This window comes from Sarcophilus harrisii, chromosome 4, assembly GCF_902635505.1.
Source record: "Sarcophilus harrisii chromosome 4, mSarHar1.11, whole genome shotgun sequence".
Taxonomy (NCBI): domain Eukaryota; kingdom Metazoa; phylum Chordata; class Mammalia; order Dasyuromorphia; family Dasyuridae; genus Sarcophilus; species Sarcophilus harrisii.
The window spans coordinates 312,395,994-312,420,998 of NC_045429.1; the positions used below are offsets into that span (position 1 = coordinate 312,395,994).

The 25,005-nt window shown below is 32.1% G+C and overlaps 1 protein-coding gene across 1 annotated transcript in view; it reads right to left on the reverse strand.

The window, feature by feature from the left end:
- ABCA9 (ATP binding cassette subfamily A member 9) overlaps positions 1-25,005 on the reverse strand; it is a 116,895-nt gene that overhangs the window by 52,920 nt on the left and 38,970 nt on the right. Inside the window, exons 11-20 of the mRNA XM_012548549.3 lie at positions 24,286-24,451; positions 20,245-20,303; positions 16,618-16,728; positions 15,905-16,080; positions 15,586-15,705; positions 15,080-15,218; positions 14,455-14,545; positions 9,251-9,390; positions 7,620-7,736; positions 212-401 (exon numbers count right to left, since the gene is read on the reverse strand). Coding sequence (XP_012404003.2) covers positions 212-401; positions 7,620-7,736; positions 9,251-9,390; positions 14,455-14,545; positions 15,080-15,218; positions 15,586-15,705; positions 15,905-16,080; positions 16,618-16,728; positions 20,245-20,303; positions 24,286-24,451 — 1,309 coding nt within the window. The remainder of the gene's footprint in view (positions 1-211; positions 402-7,619; positions 7,737-9,250; positions 9,391-14,454; positions 14,546-15,079; positions 15,219-15,585; positions 15,706-15,904; positions 16,081-16,617; positions 16,729-20,244; positions 20,304-24,285; positions 24,452-25,005) is intronic.

Sequence of the window (25,005 nt, forward strand, 5' to 3'; positions counted from 1 at the left end):
GAGATTCACAAATTCATATAAACTTCATTTTAGTGCTCTCCTGTTTATATAAAAATGGTTTTAGTTGCTAATTATTCTATTTTTTTAAAAAGGCGATAGATAATAAAAAGAGATTGAAAGCTAGAGATAGATAAATAGCTTTAAGTTTCTGTGTGAAGATTTTTCTTTCTTAAATGTTTGACAAACAAATGTGAAGTTCTTTGATACTCACAGGCACAGGAAAGCTTTTTTCTCATGCTTTAACTTTAAGAGACGAATCCTTGCTATTGCACAGACTTGCTTCCTCCACAAAGCCATGCCAGTGATCATTTCAGAAACTGAGGAGAGAGCTTGTTCCAATTCAACAAAACACCTAGCATCTCTTGTCATTTCTATTTTCTCCTGTCCCCAAATGCCAAAATCTATGAACACATCAAGAAAGCCACAATGCAAAATAAGCCATTATTAAAAAACAAAACTATCTTGATTATAAGTAAAAGAGAGACAATATGGTATAGTTGATAAAAAAAAAAAAAACTGGTTTCAGAGTTAAAAGACTTAAATTCAATTCTTGTTTATATTCTTATAGTGTGATCACTTAGGTTCTTGGTGCTCTAGGCTAAAGCCTCTTGAACTGGATTATGACCCTAAATGGAGTCATATAACTAAATGTAGGAGTAGTGAAAAATTTGGCAACAGTAAAAGGTATCCTGAGGTGATTCAAGGCAGTTCCAATACACCGGGGATGGAAAGGGCCATCTTATCCCCTTCCAAAGAGAGATCTCTGGAGTCTGAATGTGGTACAAAGCATAATAGTATTTTTATCTTTGTATAGTGTGGTGTTGTTTGTTTACTTGGGTTTTCTTTTTTGTGTTTTTTTCCCTTTTGATCCATTTTTTCCTTCAGAGCTTGATGAATATGGAAATATGTTTAGAAGAATTTCTGTACTGGATTGCTTACTGCCTTGAGGAGAGGACATGGAGAGAAAGAGAGGGTTTTTGCAAAGATGAATGTTGAAAACTATCTTTGCATGTATTGGAGGGAAATGAAGTACTATTAGAAAGGGAAAAAACAGTAGAAGATATCAAATATTTTCCCACAATTTAATTCTTTATGTAAAAATAAGCACTTTAATCTTGCTTTTGTCTTTAACAAAAGGTAAAATTATCTGTATACCAAATAATGTTTTTAAACAAATTTCTTTATGATTAGTTATTTTATATACCTATATACCTGGGTTCTCATAAAAAATTTCTCAAGCAAAAAAGTGTCCTGACTGGAAAAAATTTTAAGAAGCCCTACTCTAGACAACTCTTTAAGACTATATAAGTTACAGAGAAGGTGATGATCTGTATTAATAGAGGTTACTTTCTCAATCTAGAGTTTTTAATACAATGAAATCACAATTTTATAAATATTAAATATTAAAATTATTATAAATTTTTATAATTATAAATATTAAAAATGTTTAGAGTATTTATAGTCATTGAAAAAAAGAAAAGAAATAAATGATACTAACGTTTTTTTGTGGATATTTTATCTGCCCATAAATTTCAATGAAGAAGTTCAGTTTTTTTTGTTTATGCAAGTATTTTGGTAAATTATGCATTTCAGACACATAAGATCAGCATTTTAAAGTTGCTGTCTTCTCTATTTTATCATCATGTTATTTCTCAAAAATGTCCCCTTTCTTCTACTCACACAACTATGCTAACTAGAGGTGAGAAAATTTGGGCATTGCATGATGCTAAATTATAGATTTTAAGAAAGCAAATTTATAAGGGAAAAAAATTACTAAACCAATTAGTCAATAAACATTTATTAAGCACCTACTATTTACAGCCATAGTGTTAAAAATGCAAAAACTTATAAATCCTAAGGCCAAAAGCTCTCAATAAACTCACAGTGTAAAGGGGGAAAACATCCAAACAATCATATGCAAATAAGTACAATGGAAGATAAATTGGAGATAATAACAGAAGAAAGGCATTAAAATTAAGGGGGATAAGCAAAAACTGTGTAAAGGTGGAGTTTAGCTAGGACTTAGAGGAAGCCATATAACATCCCAAGGATTCAAATGCTTCAGTAGAAGTCAGCACAGGAGGAAAATGCTCAAGAACAGAATTCCAAAGACACAAAGAAATAATACCAGTGAAGAAGAAAATGGAATTCATCTAAAAAGCTTTAAATAGATGGATAAGAAACTCACTAAATATTAAAAACAAATACACAGAAAACAGAAAACACTACGAAAATATTGTCAAGAATGATATATGAAGTCATGAATGCAAAAAAAAAGTATTTTAAGTATTTATTATGTGCAAAACACTACGTTGAATATTGGAAATATTCATTAGAGAAGCAATTGACAGAGTAAATATTCTCAAGAATTACTTCCCTGGATAACTATAGCAGTCAGGCTGGAAACAAGGCTCACTCATCAAGATGAGGAAGGCGAGATATTGCTTTTCCTACAGATATTAAGATTACCTGTCTTTCAATGGCAATTGATCTATCAGTGACAATTGGCACTGGTGTTAGGAAGGTAGTAGGTCACTTCTTCATAAAGGGCCATGCCATGCCTTGCTGATGACTTTGGGGTCTAGAACTACTAATCTAGGTAGTGTTGCTCTTCCTGGAGCTCTTGAACTCATGTTCCTGGCCTCTTTTCTCCAGATTCTAAGTAACAGTTGAGGTGGTAGGGATGATTTATCCTCTGTAGACATATATCTCTCCTACAACTTAGAATGGGATTAAGCTGTCAACATTTATTGTTTATTTATTTGTTTGCATCCTTAGATAGCTATCATGGGAAAGAAAAAAAAAGACTATAGAATTACAAATTTACTTTGAGTAAATGTGATGGTGATAACTTTCATTTATTTGGGAAAGAATGCAAAGGTGCTCCATTGCATTCTCTGCAAAGGAGAATGACCTTGACACTAGAAATGACAACAAAAATGACAGAGTTGTTACGCAAGAGAAATAAGAAAGCTGAACATCCCTAGATGAATTCAAGTAACCTGGCCCAGATGAATGACGTTATTAGGTCTTGAAAGAACTGGTAGATGTGCCTGCTGAGCCACTTTCAGTGATATTTGAAAGTTAATGAAAAAAAGGAAAAGAATTGATTGGAGAAGGACAAATGTCCCCATCTTCAAATAAATTAAAGGAACAAGATCTACAAACTATATAACAATGAGTTTAATTTTGATTCTAGAGAAACTTCTAGAATGGATCTTTAAGAAGGCTAAGGAATAGTTAGGGGGAAAATAGTAATTACAAAGCTATCTCAAGAAAAAGAAATAGCAGACTATCCTCATTTCCAGGATTACTAAACTAGTAAATGAGGACAATTTTTTGGATACAGATTAATTCTATTTATAGCAAAGCTTTAGATAATGTATCTCACATTATTCTTGCAGAGAAGATGGGGAGATATTGATTATATGAAAACATAATCAGATGAATTTAGAACTGATGGCATGGCTGCATTCAAAGTGTATTTATTTATTAATGGATCCATATAAATATGGCAGAAAATCTCCAGTGAAATACCCCAATGATCTCTGTGTAACCCTATTTTTTTTTAATTTATCAATTTTTAAGGGACACATAAATTCTCCGAGAGCCTCCACAGCTGTGGATCATAACATCTGAAGGAGTTTTAGGTCAGTCTTTGCTGACACAGGTGTTGTGGACTGGGAATGAGATAAATTGGAGTCAGAGGGAAGAGGAGAGAGGTCAGAGAACACAACTGTCTCTCATTCTCCTTGTATCACCTTCTCATAAGAGGAGATCCATTCTAGGTTGGATCTCCAGCAGCCACTGTCAGGTAGCTCCCATGTATTCCAACAGCTCCCATGTATTCCAACAATCAATGACTTGAATAAAAGTATAGATGGTATACTCATCAGATTTGTTGATGACATAAAATAGAAAGCTAACACAATGGATGACAATGTCAGGAATCAAAAGATATGAACAGACTCAATCATTGGGATTAATCAAATACAATGAAATTCAATAGGGATAAATGTGAAAAATTTAACTTGGATAAACAAATTAGCTTCATTAGTATAAGGTGGAGAGGGATGTTTAGATTGCAGTTGTTCTGAGAAAAATATCTTAAGGTTTCAGTGAATTACAAATTTAAAATGAGTCGGTGTGATGTGGAAGGTCAAAAAAGAGAATGCATTTTTCATCTATATTGAGTCATGAATTCCAAAAATAGGGAGGCAGTAATCCCACTGTATTCTTCCCTCATTAGACTCCATCTAGTGTATTATGTTTAGTTCTGAGAGCCACAGTTCAAGAAAGATATTGATAAGATGAGAAATGTTCCAAGGAAGGTAACCAGGGTGGTAAAGAAATTTGAGTTCACTGTATACAAGGATCAGCTGGGGAAAATAGGATATGTTAAGCCTAAAGATGAGAAGACTCAGGGGGCATTGGGAGGGGAACATGAGTTTAAGTTTACCATATAAAGGAAAGATGGGATTACTTCTGTTTGGCCCTATGTGGCAGAACCAGGAGTGATAATTTAAAGCTGCAAAAAAGGTAAATTTAAATTTAATGTAAAGAAAAACTTTCTAAGAAGTTTTCTTCCTGGAAATCTCCATTCTATATCTTCTCTACTTAAACCGCCTCATGCCAATTAGAACATAGGTATCTTGGGACCATCTGTGTTCATTCTGACTAGTAGGTATTCCCTATCTTGAAGAATCAAGCCTTCTACCTCCCTTCTTGAACATTTCCACATTATACAGGTTTCCCTACCTTCCAGTTTCCAGTTCCCTTTATAAAGACTCCATTAAAATGTAAGCTACATAAAGATGGAAACTACATTGCTTGCTTGTATTTGTATCCTTTCACTTAGTGCAGAACCTGGTATTTTTGTGCTTAAAAGATACTTTGCATATGTAAGAATTAGAACTTTTCAAATTGGAATTAACTCTGAACAGAAGTACTACTCTCCTCTTCCTGCAAAATCTTCAAGCTGAAGCTAGACAGGCAGGGGTAGGATATGTTCAAGTAGAGAATATTTTCATGTATGAGTTGGATAAATTAGTTGCTGATGTCCGTTGCAACTCTTGCTTGGGCAATCTAGAATTATTCAGACCCTCATCATCTCTTGCCTGGACTTAATGCACCATAGACCTAACAAAGTGTACTCCCTAAAGTAGAGGTCTGACTACTCTCTAGCTCAATAGCAGTTTTCTATTGCTTGGAGTATAAATGCTTTATACTTAAAGTCTTTAATAATCTGGACCTAGTCTCTCTTTCCAAGCTAATTACACATTACTCTCCTTCACATACTCTATCTCCCAGAAAAACTAGTCTACTTGCTCTTCCTTATAAATAATATTCCATCTCATATTAATATTTGCTAAGTAATAGAAAGGTAAATCAATGCAACAAATATATAATTTATAGCAGAAAATAAATGTAATAACCTTGTATTTAGCAACTTTAAAGACAAGATTTGGGGATAAGAATTTAGTCTTTGGTAAAAATTATTGGGAAAACTGGAAAGCAATATGGCATAAACTGAGCAAAGATCAATATCTTATACCATTTACCAAAATAAGGTCAAGATGGATAGATGACCTGTATATTAAGAGAGAGATTACCAAAAAATTAGAACATTTTACATGTCAGACTTAGGGAAAGGCAAACAGTTTATGAATAAACAAGAGAAAAGTGTAAAATAGATAATTTTTATTACATTAAATTAAAAAGATTTTTGTCTGATTGTTGTTGTTCTTGTTTTACAAATAAAACATGCATTTGTGCCATTTCTAAAATTGTCCTCAATGTCTGCAATGATTTTGACCCTTACCTTGCCTCTTAGAACAATGAGCTAACTTCAAAAGAGTTTCCTGATTCAAGTTTTTAACACCCTCCAAAACAGCTTGGTATCTATTTTTCATGTAATGAAGACTAATATCAGAATAGCCCTTCCTGGTGCTGTTGAACTATATCAGAATTTTGAAGTCTGCTTCTAGTCGGGAAGAGGTCCAGTGCTTAGAGGACTTGGTGTTTCTGTATGGATCTATATAGTGTTTCTTGACTTATTCCTTGATCTTCCTCATCCACTATGACAATGCCAAAAGATGGAATATGGTGTCAAAAAGAAAACTTCCATCTTATCCTCTTTGGCTTTGATTCTAGCAGTGTCATACAATTTCAGGACTTTCAGTATTGTTTTTGTGTATCATAATAAGTTACTTGTCTCTTATCTAAGTTATATTGTACATTTTGTGGGTGACCCTATGCCTATTACCCTAGGCCAATCATTTAACTTACTATAATTAAAACTGGCACAAGGATTCCAAGGTCGTGGAAGACTTAATGAGGTAATGAGAGTGAGAGCAGGGAGATTAGACCTGATTTCACTCCAAAATACATGCCAAAGTCCTTTTAGAACAATAGGCAGTAGCACATGGCTCTATTTCTGTGAATCTAGATACACCTACTCTCAATGTTATATTATGTATTCTATATTTAATTATTTGCAAACATGTTCTATCTACCACTATAATGTATTACCTTTGAGGGCAGAGAATATTTCATGCTTATATTTGTATTTCAGCAGCTAACACATAATTACTAATTAACAAAGGGAAGTTAATAATTAATAAATGCTCATTGATTGATTTCAAAAAGCAGTATCATGTTTAGTTAGACTAAGACATAATTGTGCCAGTAGAAGTTAAGTAGCATGCCAGATAGAGAGCTCAACTTAATGTTATAAAGGCCAAAATTCAAATCCTGCCTCAAACATTAAATAACAGTGACAATACAGACAAATCAGTCACCCTCTGTCAGATTCGACTTTCTCATTTGTAAAATGAGAATGACAATAGCACTTAATTCCCGAGGTTATTGTGAAGACAAAATGAGCTCATGCATAGAGAACACTTTGCAAATCTGAATGTAATAAATGTTGACTTTAAAAATATTTTTTACTATTATATATTCCTCTGTCCCCAGATATCTATCTCCTCATTGCTCTCCTCTGTCATTGATGCCTAACGTACAATTAGTGGTTCCTCCTATTAAGTTGTTACCATCTACCCTACATCAAAATTCAATTTTTAGCATTCTTAATATTGCAATATCTGTTATGATTTTTTTGACATAACAACTATGGAATAGATGAGAGACTAGGATATTGGGTAATTAGCCCTAAAATTCAAGGGGACATTGTATATAAAAGAAAAAGGAGGGGTAGCTAGGTGTCCCAGTGGATAGGGCACCAGACATCAAGTCAGGAGGACCTGAATTCAAATCTGGTCTCAGACACTTAACACTTCCTAGCTGTGTGACCCGGGCAAGTCACTTAATCACAATCGCCTCAGCAAAAAAAAAACAAAAAAACAAAAAAAAACAAAGAAAGGACGATTTTTCAGAACATATGCAAATCATTCAATGAGGAGACAAAATAGCAGCAAGAACAGTTATCTGTTTTAAAATTTTGCTTAGATCCAGTTCTAAAACAACTCAGGTACTTCCCAACAAAATATGGGAGACAGTATGTGCTCTTGGCAGATTCTGCAAAGAAATTGATGTACAGTATATTATATACATCTTCCTTATTGATTTTCTAGACAATACTGAAATTCTTTTTGTTTTACCTGATTCATCAGTTGTTTTTCCTTCTAGTTGTAAGAATACTTCATTCAAAGTTGTCACAGAAACACCATAGTTCACAATACCTTGGTCAGAACAGTTATCCAAATCAGTGTAGAGGTCTAAAGAATTACAAATTAAAAAAATAAAATCAATTATTGTCTGATAATAAACACTACTCTTTTCAAAAAAAAAAAAAAAATATATATATATATATATAGCAAGGGGCAGCTAGGTGGTACAGTGAATAGAGCACTATCTCTGAAGTCAGGAGGACCTGAGTACAAATCTGGTCCCAGACATTTAACACTTCCTAGCTATGTGACCCTGGGCAAGTCACTTAACCTCGATTGCCTCAGCAATATAAGTAATAAGTAGCATTTTGTTCAATCAATCTAAATAGCACTTAGCTATTTGGACCTTTCCTTAATTGTTTTCAGGGAGGAATTCTATGTTAAAAGAGAGGAAGAATTGTTTGAGTATTTGCTGGGAAATGTCTATTATGTAAAAACAAAATATAAAAATTAATTTTAGAATTTGTCATGATAAAAGCCAGAAATTTTCTAAGATTAAACTCAAATAAAAAAAAAAAAACATTTCTGTAGAACAGAGGTATTAGTTTAATGACAATTGGTAGGCATTTATAACAAACAAATTATAAGCAACTTAAATTTTTAACATCAAAAGGAAAAAATAATACATTTCATAAGTGAAGAAAAATATTCACGTGGATAATGATAACCTAAAGTCTTTCCTAGAACTGGCATGAACTAGTCCCTAGGACATCCCTCTAAGATAAGAGTATTAAAAAAAAACTAAAAGTGAACATTAATTTCAATAATGAGAAATTAGTTTTCACTTACTGGGGAACCTTGCATAACAATTGGGTATTAAGGTATTACAGGTGAAAGAAAACATTAAATTACTTTCTTTAAATTAATGTAAGGAAAGGGATTAAGATTCATCAGTGGCTAAAGTTTATTTTACTTGTATTTACCTTATATTAATGACAAAAATGACTATAAGTTTAGGATATAATAGTTGTACTTAAGGCTTGGTAACTTTTAAATTTTCTCTACATTGTCTATCACATTTAAAATTTGCTAATTAATGATTAGCAAATATTTGTGCTTTGATTTTCTAATAAAGAGTTCTATTCTCCAAGTAAAAGTATAATTAAGTATGCAAGTATGCTAATATGTTTTCTCAGTTAATCAAGTCTATCAAGGCCCTTGTGCATATAGTACAAAGCTTGAGCTCCAATTCTGCTTGCTAGCTGGAAGATCCTAGGCAAGCTATTTAAATTCCTTTGACCTCCAACCCAGGAGCACTGTTATAGATGCCTTGTAATCTGTGAAGGTAAAAAGAATCTTCCATACTGCCAAAATTACTTTTTCACATATGATCCTTTATATTTATTTATATAATCACACCTATAAGAATCTTTGGTATGTGGACTGTGAAAATATTGCCCATGCTCCTATTTTCATCTAGTGCCAGATTGTCTGAATTTCAGGCACAGTAATTGTAGTAAATAATCATTTTTACGTATCTTGTAACCCCAGACCTATAAAATGTCAGTAAATTTAGATGAAAATTAATATTATTTTCTGATTTTCATTGTCTTATTAATTACCTGGAAATTTATTGGTCCTTTCCAAAGGTAATGTATACACCAGTTTTTCGTCACTCTCTGCTGCCAATTTGGCATCGGGGATGTGATGTTTGATTAGTGATGTTATTCTTTCTGGATCACATATCTCATTCCTATGCAAACTGATGGAAGGGAAGACTCAAAATATATATATGTCATTAGAAGTTTCTTCAATGCTATCACTATTAAAAAGCATTTATTGAGTACTTTTAATGAGCTGAATTGAATGTACAGTGCATATATAATATTTTATGAAGTATTTGAAACTACAAAGAAAGTAGAAAATATCATTTTTGTTTGGAATAAGCTTATCATTCATTGGCACATTCATTGGCAATGTACCTACACCTATGTAGGTCTTCCATTCATTGCCCTCTAAGGTCTTGCAAAAAAATTCTGTCCTTTTTCTATTGTATAGATTTTGAAATATTTGAAGACAACTATTATAGTTCTTTTTTGTTGTCTTCTGCTTAAACATTTTTATTTAGCTTCAAAAAAATCCTAATATGATATGATCTCGAGGTACTTAACAGCCCTTCTCTAGAATGTCAGTTCTAAAATGTGGCACATAAAATGAACAAAATAGCACAAATATTATCTGACTAGAGCAGAGAAATGTAGGATAATCACTTCTCTAGTCATGAATTATATCCTAATCTCTCTTTTTTTTTTTTTTTTTACTGAGGCAATTAGGGTTAAGTGACTTGCCCAGGGTCACACAGCTAGGAAGTGTCAAAATGTTTGAGACTAGATTTGAACTCAGGTCCTCCTGAATACAGGACTGGTGCTCTATCCACTGTGCCATCTAGCTGCCCCTATATCCCAATCTCAATGTGATATAAGAACAAATTATGTTTTTCATTCTCTTATTCTTATCTACCTCAGATCTGTACAAATTTCTATGCTATATCTATTACTTCCACAAAATAAAGGACTTTGTAAAATTCTTTGTTAATATCTAGATATCTATTCCATTCCTTTCATCTAATAACTATATTTTTTTCGAAAGGAAAGTTTTAAAAATGATATGGCATTCTCCATAAAGTCATGCTTGCTATTTATGATTATTAATCATCACTTGAATAATATATTCTGGATTAAAAAAAAACTAAAGCCAAATTCAATGCCCTATGAATCATCTAATTTTCTCCAAAATTAAAATCTTCCAATTCCTTTTCCCATTCTCTAGAGTCTTTCAAAAGTTACTGACAATGGATCAAGAAAAAATATTTTTTCAATATAATGGGAACTCATCCAAGGCAGGTAAGTGTTCTCTAACTATTTCCCAATTTATCATAAAGTCATCTAGGCAGTGAAGTAAAGTAGTCAAAGTGTTGAATTTAGTCCGGAAGACCTGAATTTAAATTCCACTTCGAATACTTACTAGTTGTGTGACAGTGAAAAGCCACTTAAATGCCTTCAACTTCAGTTTCCTTATCTATAAAATTATTATAATAGAACCTAACTGAAGCTATGATGATAATATTATTATCTTAGATATCTATTCCTTATTTTCATTCTGACCTTTCATGACCAAACATCATTCTCCTTGGCAGAGAAAACAATAATTAGATAAGAATTGAACCTAGAATACTCATTCATCTCTCTCAGAATCCTTAAAAATAAGCAGATGCTAAATCAGCCCAGCCAATGGATTAAACAACTGGGATTGGGGGCCAAAGTGTATGATTTCTCAGGTCTTAAGGAAAGGAGCCTGAATCCAACTGGAGCCAGTCCTGAAATTCCAGTTGTGAAACTGGAGTTAGAACAAAGAACAATAACAGTGAAAAGCAAATCCTACAATGTAGGAAGAGACTGAGATAGTATTATGGTCAAGCCCAGGGGGCTAAACCCACTAGTGAAGGAGAAGTCAAAAATATGAGAGGTAAGACAATGATGGGGGGATTAAATTCAACAAATATTTCAAAAGGAAAAAATATCAATTTAAAAACTAGATAACAATTAGACAAATAAGCATAAAAGATGCAAAAATTAGAAGAGAAGTTGGATATCAAAATATTCAACAATTGTAAATTCTTTTAAAAATATTATTGTAACAAAAGAAATTGAGCCAACACCTGATGAAACACAAAACCCTCTGGATTTCCAAAAGATCATGGAACTGTTTCAAAATTATTTTTAACAGAAATTAGACTCTTTCGAGAAGCTAAAAAGGATCGAATGACAGAATTTATGGCCTGAATGATAAAAAAAATTAATTGAAAAACCTGAACCCATAAGGACAAGTTTTCCAAAGATATAAAAAAGAGAACAAGAGATTGGGATGCATGCTAATATAAAAGTCAGGCTGGAAGAAAAGAAGCAAAAAGCAATCATATTAAAAAAGTATACATGATTTCTGTGTAAACAAAAACCATTAATCTAGAATTTGTAGAAGTAACTTAAGAATTGTAGACCTCCCCAAAGACCAGTATAAGTCAAATACGTGAAATACAAGAAATAAGATAAGAAAACTGCCTAGAATTTCTGAATATAGAAAATAATGCACTGATTGGAAGAATACACAGATTATCTCCAGAAAAAAATAAAATATGTACACTCAAAACTCTAAGACATAATATTGATAAATTTACAGTCCCAGTGATAAACAAAAAATTCTTTAAGTGACCAGTAGAAAGGAATTTAAATATAAAGGAAAGGAAATTTGATTATCATAATACTATTCTCCACCCACTAGAAACTATAGAAGGAAATAGAATGATGTATTACAAAAAGCAAAGAAGCTCAAGATGTAACTTCAAATGACATATCTTAAAAATATAATCTTATACAGAAAAAAATATGATCATTTGTGAGGAAAAACTCAGATGTGATCAGATTATTCAATTTGTAAATACTCTCCAAAAAAACAGAAAAACTACCAATATAAACTACTACACATCTATATATCTAAAAATATATCAGTTCACGAAATAAAATAAATCATCCCCATTCCTAGAAACCATTAAAAGAAAAAAATGGTAAGTTAAAGACTCATATATATTTATATTTAAATTACTAAGGGGATAAAGATGAAGGCAGAATTTAAAGAAGAAAAAGGGACAGTGGGAGGAGCAAGCCTAAGTACCATGGACTAAACTGTCATAAACTATAACCACCATACATATAGATAAATGTGTTTTTGTGGCATTAAATTGCAAAGCGGAAGGGAAAGGGAGAATAGAGGATAGAGGAGAATGTACAAAGCATCCTAATCAAGTTCATGGCTAAACAACATAAAGAAAATAATTCCTATAAGTCTCATAGCAAGAATAGGGGGCAAGAAGGGAATGAGTGAGATGACAACAAGAAAGACTGAAACAAGAAGAAAGAAAAGATCTTAACTATTTGGGTAAGGAATATCCCACTGAAGAGCATTTCCATAGAAGCAGACATATTCTGTAATGAGAGATACAAACCTCAAAATGGGTTTAATCTGCAGGGAGTTGGTACACAGGGACACCACTTCTGAGAAGGTTGTGCATCCAAAAACAATACCCTATTGCAAAATGACAATCAAAGTTGTTGGGGACAATCAGTAACCAGAAGGAGAGGAACAGCATACACCCCAAAAAAGAGGTGCATGACACATGGGAAAGAAAATGAATATGAAGAAGGGATTAGACCATGCAACTTGGGACATATGGAAATTTCTACCATGGGGAAATTCTTCTATCATTATTATCTCCCTGATGAATTGATATTTTTTTTAAAGTGAAGCTTAAAAGAAAGAAGCAGTCAATGGGCATAATCTATATAAGATAAACCAGAAGAAATAAAAAAAAACTATCAAAACTTAATGCCAAAATACTGAAAATATAAAACAAAGGATTACCTTTTGAAATATAGTAAAGTATCCTAAAAGAACACCAAAAGAGGTCTTAAAATTGAGAAAAAGAAACTTGTTAATAAAGAACCAAAGGGAAAAAATCATGTTTCTGATGCATTTATAGGAGAATTCTATTAATCTTTTAAAGAATGATTAATGCCAATGTTATTCAAATTATTCTGAAATTCCAAGAACACTATAATGAACTTCTTTACTGAGATAAGCACAATTCTAATGCATAAATCAGAGAATAAAGCAAAGAAAGAGAACTATAAGTGTCATTCTTTTGAAGATAACAGCAATTCAAGAAATTATTCATTATACACAAGTTGCATTTGCACCAGTGATATATAAGGGTTTTTTCAACTTTAGAGAAAAAAATCAACATAATTATTAAAACAAAAAATATTTTCAAATTACATGATATGTCAGTGAACACATGAAAAGCCTTTAGTAATGCATAATATTCACTTTTAAAAAGTTTATATAGCATAGGTGTATTTTTATCCTTTTTTGATATCATAAAAAGAGCCTATCTTTAACTCAAAGTAACCACATATAAATAGGTATTCCCCAGACATTTTGCAGATAAATATAGAAGTAAATCAAGGATATTCCATTCACCCAGCGATTATTTCTTATAGTTCTAGAAATGCCCGCAATGGCAACAATACAAAAGAAATTATGGGCATGAAGAAAAACAAAGCGCAGATAACTTAAGCAGTTTGCTTATAATATGATGGTTTAATTAAAAAGTCCTAATATAATTTATGTCTTCAATAAAGTTAGGCTAAAAACTAAACTTGTAAACTAGCATTACTTCTGTATTTTATACATTTCTATATAACAACAAAATCTGAGTCTATAATAGAGCAATCCCATTTAAAATAACTACAAATTCATATAATTTTGTGGGTGAATATACTAAAAATACATTCAATACTCTCATAGATTCAATTACAAAATATTCTTTAAAAAATAAATGACTTGAAAATAAATGTGTCAAAATTACTAAGAACAAACTTGGTCCCAAAGAAGAGATATGTAAAGACATCCCCCCCATTCCTTTGCAGAGGAGGAGAGGACTAGGAGTATGAAAAAATTAATGTAATGTCAGAGGTTTTTTGTAATATATTGATTGCCTTTTTTCCCTTTTCTTTCTCTATCGTTTTTAAAGTATTATAAGGGATGGCTTTCTAGAAGCATGAAGAAGGGGAATTTAGCTGATTGAAACTATGTATTTAATGGTTCAAAAAGAGATCCTAAAGTCTAGTTTACATCTTTTTTTAAATCCATCAAATACATAACATATATGATTATATGAGATTTGAACCCACACTTCCCATTAGCATTGTACCTTAAATGATATCCAATTCCCCATTTCCTCTTGAGAAACAATGAAGAGCCTGCGCACTTCAATCTCCCACTGGATATAAATACTTTCCGATCTAAGGAAAAAGAAGCAAATGAGATTTAGTTTAGGGGGTTCTTTTGATCCATGGACTAGTCCAAAAGTCCAGAAATAATTATCCCTCTATATTTAACACATTGATTAGAGTTTAAAGTTTAAAACATAGAGCACAACCTGGAACTGTTAAATTAAGGTGAGAAATTCTAAATGTAGGCATATCCTTCTGACCATTTGGGTCACAACACTTTTTGAGAAAAAAATTCAATCTTTCCCTGCTTTCTTTTTTGAATAGGTGTGAAATATCTTCATTTTTTAACTGAACATGTCTCAATATGATTACTCTCCAACTTAAAAAGTAGGAGTCAAAATTCTTCACTAATGAGAGCCAAATCTCCTTATCTGTAAAATTATAGATAGATAGAGATAATTGAAAACATATAAATAGAATGGAAACTGCTCTTTTGTTCTATTTCACTTTGATTTCTAATATAGACAGAGGCTTAAATAACATCTGTCATTCCTTGACCCATTCTATTTCTGACTTTAATAGTGAAAGGAAACCAAGACTTGCCAGCAAGTAGATCAGCCTCATCCATGAATTGGGTACTGAAGAGGATTACATGATCGGATTTCCTTTCCTTTAAAAGGTTCCAAACTTGATGCCTTGAAAAGGGGTCCAATCCAGCAGTTGGTTCATCCAATAGTAAGATCTGCAACGGAAAAATATATGTAAAAGGATCTTCATATAAACATTTAAATTAAGTTTTACATGTGTTAAATGTCAACAGCATCATGCTTGCACCACTGTACTTTTCATTCCATGTGCAAGTTCTTTCAGAAAATCCTTAAAATGTATTTTTTTAGCTTAATATCAGTTCTCAGATATTTCCTAGCTAGCTAGGGAATGGGGAGGAAATGCTTGGAACTTAAAAACTATACATTCAATTTTGGTATTTATTCCATCTTTGATTTTTTCTAATCATACATGCAAAAAACCCAATAACCATGAATCGTTACTAATAGTAATGTACTTCAAGCAAATCAGTCTCAGTCATTTGAAAGTCTGGTGCCACTTACCTTAGGATCTCCTAAAATGGCAATCCCAAAAGATAGCTTTCTTTTTTGTCCACCACTTAAGTTTATTGCAAGGGTGTCTTGGATATTTTTCATTTCCAGTTGTGTTAAAATTTGCTGTACCTATCCAAGAGAGGACATTAAATTCAAAAACACATAATGTTTTAGGTGAGCTACTTTTTATTTATTATTCATTATTTATTAAGGAACTTTCCTAGGACTTCTCTTTCTAAACTTTCTACATTTGATAGTTTTTAAAAGACAGAATAGAAATAAATCAAGAATAAGGATGCATCTAGTCAATTTTCTCATCCTCATCTACCTCTTGCTCCACCTCCTGTGGATGAATCCCTTTTATTTTAGCAAATAGTCTGAGATTTTCTCTTGCAGTAAGAAAGTCAAGTTGAATATTGCATTGTGGACAAACACCGATGATCTTCCTTATTTTTTCCAAGTCAGTTATTTCAGAGAGCTTATTATTATAGATGGTAGCTGAACCTAAAAATACAAATTAAAACAAGTTAATATTTAGGTTATAATGTGCTAGATAAAGTTTCTTCAATTATCATAGATTGTAATGGAGCCTAAAATCAGAAGTTAAAAACATGTTAATAGCTGGATGACAACATAGTTTGCTTTACTTTTCTTCATACTTTTGTTTAGATTATAATCCAAGTGAAAATCATTTATCAATTTCCAAAATATATTAGATAATTAATGGAATATTTAAATACTAGGTTTTAAAATATGAATTATTTTACAAATACTGATGATTAACTGATGATTAACAATACAAAACAATATTTATACAAATGTAAATTTTTATAAAAACACCCATTTCCTAAGAAAACTATCTTTATTAAATTATTAAATAAATATTTTTCCAGTCAAAGGTTACATAATTCAGTAAAAATACAACTTAGAGAAATGTTTAATATAGTCTACTATATTTATGCTTTAGGAGAATGCTATTTACTGACTCTAGCATGACTCTTGATTTGTCAATCAATCTGCTTTGGGAAATGATTCTCTTACCTTCTGTTGGAACAGACAATCCACTAAGAATGTTTAACAGTGTTGATTTTCCAGCTCCACTGTGACCAAGTATTGCAGTGATTTGGCCTTCATAGATATCCAGTAGTAAACCTCAAATTAAAACAGAAAGGTGTTAGAATTAGATATAGAATTCTGTGACTTCCAGGCCACTAGGCATGGCTTGCACATAGTGGGGAATGGAAGGGTGGGAATGGGAAGGGGGTACTGTGGAAGAAGAAAGAGATAAATGAATTTGTGATAGGACAAACATTTATTTCTCTAATATTCTCTCTTTTTTTTGGTTTGTTTATTTAGGGATTGTAGAACTCATCCCAGGCAGTATGCATGGCCCTGAACTGAATTCCTTTTAGCATCAAAGAACTTTAGATAGCACAGAAATCCTTTGGACCCCTGAAGAGTCAGCTGAAAGAAGGAAGCTATGTCAGAGAGAACTAACCATTGAGTCAAGAAAAGTTGCTCACTCAGTAAACTTTCACAGGAAACAACTTCTATTCTCAATCTCTTCTTTCTCTTTACTGTTTAGAGGCCTTGGAATTCTCTTTTAGATTTCCTGTGAGGTGGGGAAGATGGGTCTCTCTTTCCTGGAAGCTATAGCAACTGCTTAAACATGACCATAACAAAATTACCCGCTTGATTCATAAATGCCTCATCTATTTTGTCTCTTTTACCAGTATATAGGTGACCAAATAGTAATCCTGAAATGGATGTATATGTATATATGTATATGTTATCTGTTTGAGGGGTTGGAAGATCATAAGTCCCACAGTCAGAATTGATGGGTAGTTAGGAAAGCTTTCTATAACTATTTTCATCTCGGAGGAGATGACCACTGACAAGAGGCAAGTATTAAAATAATATAGTTGTATTTTAGAAGATATAAACTTTGAAGGTGTTGTTTGGAGGGGGCAGAAGGAAGAAAAAGATGAAATGGTTGTTTAGCAATACCTCAAAATGTTTCATATTTTAATACTTGAGCTCTAAACCTAAAGGTAGGAAGACTGGTATTCACATCTTCCCTCAGACACTTGCTACATCTCAGTTTTCTTAGTAAAATAGGGGAAATAGTTCCTTCAACTTCAAGGGTTATTGTGAATATATAATGGTATAATGTTTGTAATAGAATTCTGAATCTTAAAGCATTATTTAAATGTTAGCTACTATTATTTTGATAATAATTTTTTTAAATAATGATGCTTTGTCAATGTATACTTAGTAGTCTCATATTTTAAGTGTATCTTCTGTGAGAAGAAATCAGTTTTATTATTCAGTCATGTTTGATTTTTTTTTTGTGAGCCTATGTACCATAGCATGTCAGGCTCTTCTGTCCTCCATTATCTGTCAAAATGTATTCAAGGAGGCAGTTAGGTGTTGCAGTGGATAGAGCACCAGCCCTGAAGTCAGGAGGACCCGAGTTCAAATCTGGCCTCAGACTCAACACTTCCTAGCTATGTGACCCTGGGCAAATCATTTAACTCCGATTGTCTCAGAAAAAAAAATCTGTTCAAATTTAAGTTCATTTGTTTCCATTAACACTATCTATCCATCTTATCTTCTACTCTGCCTTTTTCCTTTTGCCTTCAAATTTTTCCAACATGAGTCTTTTACCTGATTTCTGCTTCTCATTATTTAATGAGCCAAAATATTTAAGTTTCAACTGCCCCATATTTAATCTATATTGTACGTTGAATACTTTTATATTCCTTTTTTAATGTGACCTTAACATAAGCCAAATATAGATTTTAAGTGATATTCCCCAAGACTCTGGTATAAAGGTATAAATAACTGGAATTTAGATGTAAGGACCAAGACAAGAAAAAGATCTTGACCCTTGTCTTTAAAGGTGAGGCTCCCACAACCCTGATCCCAGAACCCATCTGAGCCTGGAATCAGGATAGCAGAGTAGCCCTAGACTCATGGGTCCAGTCCCAATGCATAGTGACAATGATATAAATTCATTTGGACAAGTTAAACTTGAGAGATCCTATTATTTTACTTTTAAAATTTTAAAAATATCATTACTATCCTCATTTCTTTACAATCTCTCACATGAACTTCTTCATCCAAATTAAATCAGTTTCCACTCTTCCATGTCCCTGCTTAAATTCATCCTATAGAAACAGCTACCAAACTAGTATTCCTAAAGTAGAGGTCTGATCATGTTACTCCCCTGCTCAAGAAGCTTACACCTTACTCCTCTACTCATACTCTTTGATTGAAGGCCACTGACCTCTTAACAGTTGCAAAAGCAAGACACTTCATCTCTTGGTTCTAGGTTCTATCTATTCTTCATACCTACCTTCTCCATTCCAATTCTTGACTTCCCTGGCTTTCTTTGAGTACAGGAAGGCTTGTCCACATCTTCTTAATTCTATTGGCTTCACCATTATTTATTTCCTAATTATCCCATATCTATGTATCTATCTATCCCATATCTATCCCATATCTTTGTATTTATTTATAAATACAAACAATATCTGTATACAACAGATACAGTATTATAGTATTATCCTTTATGTCTAAATAATGAACCAATTTTGATGTTATGTTGGCATTGGGTATGAGTTGTTGTTCCATGCCTACTTCCTGCCATACAATTTTTCCTGCCATACAACATACATATCTGTATGTTGTCACCCCTCCCCCCATTAGACTAAGCTCCTTGAAAACAGAGAATGTCTTTTGGCTCTTTTTATATCTCTGGTGTTTAGCACAGTGCCTGACATATAGTGGGTATTTAATAAATGTTTATTAAATTGAATTCCATGTTGCCTTTAGGATGAAATGCAAACTCTTTTCTTTAAAAATTTAAAATTATGTAAAAAATACAACCATATTTTTGAAACATCCTATATATGTTAGTTGTTACAAAACATAACAAAATTATATGCCTTATATCTATATTACATATAAATTATATCTCTGTTAGTAAAGTTACATGTAGTTATATATTGTATATACTAATGGTAATGATTACATTTACATAGCACTCTCAAGTTTATAAAGTGCTTTATATATATGATCTCACAACAACCCTAGGAGATAGAATGCATTATTACCCTGATTTTACAAATGAAAAAAACTGAGGCAGTCACAGGTTAATTCCCTTTCCCATGTTCACAAAGCCAAATTACTGAGGCAGTGCTCTTGTCAAAAGATATGAATTCCAAAGAAGTTATTTATTCCTGTCTGACTCTAAGAATGGTTCTCTAAAAATTTTAAATGAAAAATTAATGAGTGAATAAAAATATTTTAAACAAATTATCTAATCATCCAAAAAATGATAATTGAGTAAAAGGATAGTTTTGAGGTTATAGAATACTTCTAAGAAAAAAGGGCTCAGAATTTCATATCCTACTTATGTTACATCTTTTAGAGATGATTTATATCATTCTTCTAAACATAACAAGTTGGTTATAATTATTCACTAAGAAGGTAAGGGTAAGGAATATCTTTATTTAAACATAAATACATATATAATGTGTGTATAACAATAAGTTGGAATGAGTAGCAATTTTTGTAGTTCCCACACTATTCTTCACTAATACAAAAAATTTAGTCCATATAAGCTGTCAATATCACATTATATAATGAAATTTTGCTTTTTACCTTTCAAAGCTTCTACTTTTTCAGGTTTCCCTTTGTATTCTTTTTGAATATTTCTGATTCTGAAAGAAAAGTGAACAATGTATCATGGTTACATAGCATATATTAACTGAAAAGTTGAAGTATAATAATATAATTCAGAGGTAACCTAAGATATAGTCAGAGTAAACAAAAATTATGTTGCCTACATAGTTTATTTTGAGGATTCTACGATAAAATTTTCAAACCCCAAAATTAGTGCCACCTTTGAAAAAGCAGCAAAATATACAAATGACATGATTTTAATTTTAATCTATATTAAAGAATTGGAAATTGTCATTTTCAAAATGGCAGTCATCAAAACCATTTGGTATTGGCTAAGAAATAGAGTGATCAGTAGAATAGGCTAAGTACACAAGGCATGATATTCAATGACTATAGCAATCTACTGTTTGATAAACCCAAAGATTCCAGCTTCTGGAATAAGAACTCACTATTTGATAAAAGTTGCTGGAAAAATTGAAAAATTGTGTGGCAGGAAGTAGGCATGGAACAACAACTTATACCCAATGCCAACATAACATCAAAATTGGTTCATTATTTAGACATAAAGGATAATACTATAAACAAATTAGGAGAGCAATAGTTTACTGCTCAGATCTTTAAAGAAGGGAGGAATTTTTGACCAAAATAGAACTAGAAATCATTATAAAATGCAAGATAGATAATTTTGATTGCATTAAATTACAAAGATCTCACACAAACAAAACCAATGCATCCAAGATTAGATGGGAAGCATAAAGATGGGAAACAAATTTGACAACCAGTGTTTTTTAATAAAAGCCTCATTTTACAGCTACCTAGAAAATTGAGTCAAATCTATAAGAATACAAGTCATTCCCCAGTTGATAATTGGTCAAAGGATATGAACAGAATTTTCAGATGGAGAAATTAAAGTCATCTATAATTATATAAGAGAAATGAAAATAAAAACAACTCTGAGCTACCACCTTACCCTTATCAGATTGGATAAGATAACAGGAAAAGTAATGACAAATGTGGGAGAGGGTATTGAAAAGCTAGGATACTAATGCATTGTTGGTGGAGTTGTGAACTGATCCACCCATTCTGGAGAGCAATTTGGAACTATGTCCAAAGAGCTATAAAACTGTATACCCTTTGATCCACCAGTGTCACTACTAGGTCTATATATCAAAGAGATCATAAAGAAAGGGGAAAGATTCACACGTACAAAAATGTTTATATCAGTTCTTTTTGTGACAAGTGGCAAAAAATTATAAATTGAGTGGATGCCAATCAATTAGGGAATAACTGAATAAGTTATAGTATATGGATGTAATGGTATATTATTGTTTTATAAGAAATGATCTATTTCAGAAAAGCCTAGAAAAGAGTTACATGAATTGATGCTAAATGAAGTAAGCAGAATCAGGAGAACATTGTAACAACAAGATTATGTGATAATCAACTATGATAGACTCAGGTTTTCTCAGCAATGCAGTGATCTAAGACAATGCCAAAAAGTTTGGCATTTAAAATTCCATCTGCACCCAGAAGAAAAACTATGGAGACTAAATGCAGAGCAAAGCATACTATTTTTATCCTTTTTTGTTTATTTGCTTTTTCTTTCTCATGCTTTTCCCTTTTGTTTTGATTTTTATTTCAGATGACTAATATGAAAATAGGATGAAAATGATTTTAAATACAACCCGTATCAGATTGCTTACTCTCTTGGGGAGAGGGATAAGTATTGGCAAGAAGGGAGAAAAGTTTGGAACTCAAAATCTTACAAAAATGAATGTTGAAAATTAATTTTACATATAATTAAAAAAATAAAATACTGAGTAAAATTGATTTATTATCATTAGATGTTTCATTTGTATTCCTATTTTATATGCCTAGATACCTGAGTTTGCATAAAGATTTCTCAGGCAAAAATGGGTCAAGTGGAAAAAGTTTAAGAAGTCTTGTTCTAAAATTAAAGCTGATCTTAACCCTTTTGAACAACATACTTTTAAATGATTCCTGTTAGGACAGCATTTCATTCATCAGAATAGTTTATTATTATTGATAGACTTTTAAAAAGCACTGAAAATTTTTACTTCTAGTTCATTTATAAAAATGCTCAAAGAAACTCTTACCAGAATCAGTTTCTGGAAACACTGTGGGTTGGACTTCATCCAGAAAAGTGACAATTATCCTCTATTTTCTAAGCCAATTCTACACCTGCTGTATGCCAATTCCTTAAACTGCTAAATACCATAGGAGATAGATGAATGGTATGAGAAATGGTGCCTACACTCAATCAGCTTACAATTATCCACATAAGAGGATAAGATAAAGTTCTAGCTTGCATAATTTGCATAATTTAAATGATAAATTCATTTATCGCTTAGTTATTCAGAATAGAAAGAGATTAATATGGGATACAGTAGTCCTGGAGGGCTTTGCCAAACAAATTAGCCAGAAAGTCATCTTTTATGTATTTGAAAAATTTTGAGCCCTAGGAAATATGGAGTTTTCTCTTTGCCCATTCCCTTCCATTTTTCCTTTATCCTTGCTCTCTGTTCTGCTTTTCACCCTTTCCTAATCATTCTCCTTACATTAAGTTGTTGTTGATGTTGTCCTTGTTTTAATAATCAATGTGGCTTTATTGTTGCCTAAATATGTACAGAGATCTTTTTTTTTTAGTCTATCACCAGTGTAAAGTATGAAATATTTGAACTCTCCTTTCTGAGGTTATAGAACAGAAAAAAATAGTTAAAGGAAAAACCATTAAACCCTAGTTGTCTCCTAGAGATATTACCTCACAGGAAGCCTTCAGCTGGATATAGAAAGAAGAGATGAGTTGGCCGATGGAGGTCACAGGAAATGCAAAGTACAGAAACACCTTAGCCATGTAGGTCATGTTTCCAAAGGAACCCCATAATTTCAATAAGATTCTCAGGGAAAGGATAGCCCCAGATTCCCCTCTGTTCCCTAGAACCATATAATAAATAAATACTGGAAGGAAATTGACAGTGTAAAAGAGAATCTGACAGAACTCTTGGTCTCTGAAGCATTTATTTGGTCCTCAAGAAACTAAAAGAGAAAACCAAAAACCTGTCTCAATTTGAGAAGATTGTATAGTTAACATCATCCAATCCCTAAATTGGGTACTGATCAGAAGGATCCCATATTTCCCATCCCATAGAGGATCAAAGGAGTATCCTGTCTTCCCCAGATGTCATTTTATAATTTGAAGAAAAGAAATAATAGTCATTTCAGAAAAAGTTTTTATTAAAATTCCCCAAAGGTACTTTAAAACACTAAATTATCAAGAGATATATTTCATTTCCTTAAAGCTGTTTGTTAAAAGAATAAATCTTTTAATTTTTCAAATCAAATTTAAAATTGTATACAATAAAATATAAAATAAAGAGACATGTCACTATAACATTCCCTTCAAATTAACCTAGTCCCTTATTTCTCAGTGTCCTCTCTTATTTTCCCTTATCAAAAAAAGAAAAAAGAAAAAAAAGGAAGGGAGAAAAAGAAAAAAAAAAGAAATAGGTGGATCACTTGCTCTCTTGGGGAAGAGGAAAAATTTTGGAACACAAGATTTTGCAAAAGTGAATATTGAAAACTATTTTTGCATGTATTTGGAAAAATACTATTAAAATAAATATATAAATGACTTAACATGATCTTTAAAAATGAAAGAAAAAAGAAATAGTAGGCAAAGTAAGAAAGGAGCATAACATAAAGACAATCAAGGAAAAAGACAGAAGCTGAAAAGTAGGGGAAATAGACTAAAGTAATGAGAAATGTAAAATTGTGCTTGGAATTATTACACAGATATAATAAATTTAAATGTTGAAATACATTCGTTTTACAGAAATTTTCCTTTGAAATAGAGGTGGGAAAGGAACAAATATGTTGTCAGGAGAGCAGTTCAGAAGAAAGATGTAGGATGGATACTTTGAAATTTCACTTAAAACTAACAATAGCAAAACTAGCTTATTAGTCTGTGGTGTTGATTTATATGCTTGAAAAATTGATTACCTGATGGCTTCTTTTCCATGGAATTCTGGTGATATTGGTTCAAAACAGTCAGAGTAATGCTCAGTGTTGATTTCATTCTCCAGTATTTCATGAACAGTCTTTTGCTTTTGGAACCAAAATGAAGACTTGAGGAAAAACAAAGGAGATTGCCGACGTCCATATTCATCTAATAGCGACAGAATTAAATATTGGATTATTAAATCACAATAATTAAAGCAGCCTATCCTAAGGTGGCATATTTTGATCTTACATCTCATAACATGTAATTTTTTTTATTTTAAAATTTCTTTTGATTCCATATATTTCCTTACAGTAACTACTGTAAATACGGTAGGTAAATGGAACAGTGGCTGGGCCTGGAGTCAGGAACAGTGAGCTCGAATCTGATCTCAGATACATACTAGCTATATGACCCTCAGTAAGTCACTTAACACTATTTGCCTCAATTTCTTCATCTATAAATGAGATGGAAAAGGATATAGCAAATCACTCCATTTTCTTTGTCAATAAAATACCAAATAGGGTCACAAAGAGTTGAATACAATTGAAACAACTGAACAACTACTGTAAAGTGTTCTTGAAAAAAATCACTTCCCACGCAGAGGGGAAGAGGGATGGGGAAGTCAGGTAGATATTAAACACGATGGATATATTTATCCAAAGCAATGCATTTTTCTTAATATGTTTATCAAAGTAGAATTGAATTGACCCAAAAGGAAT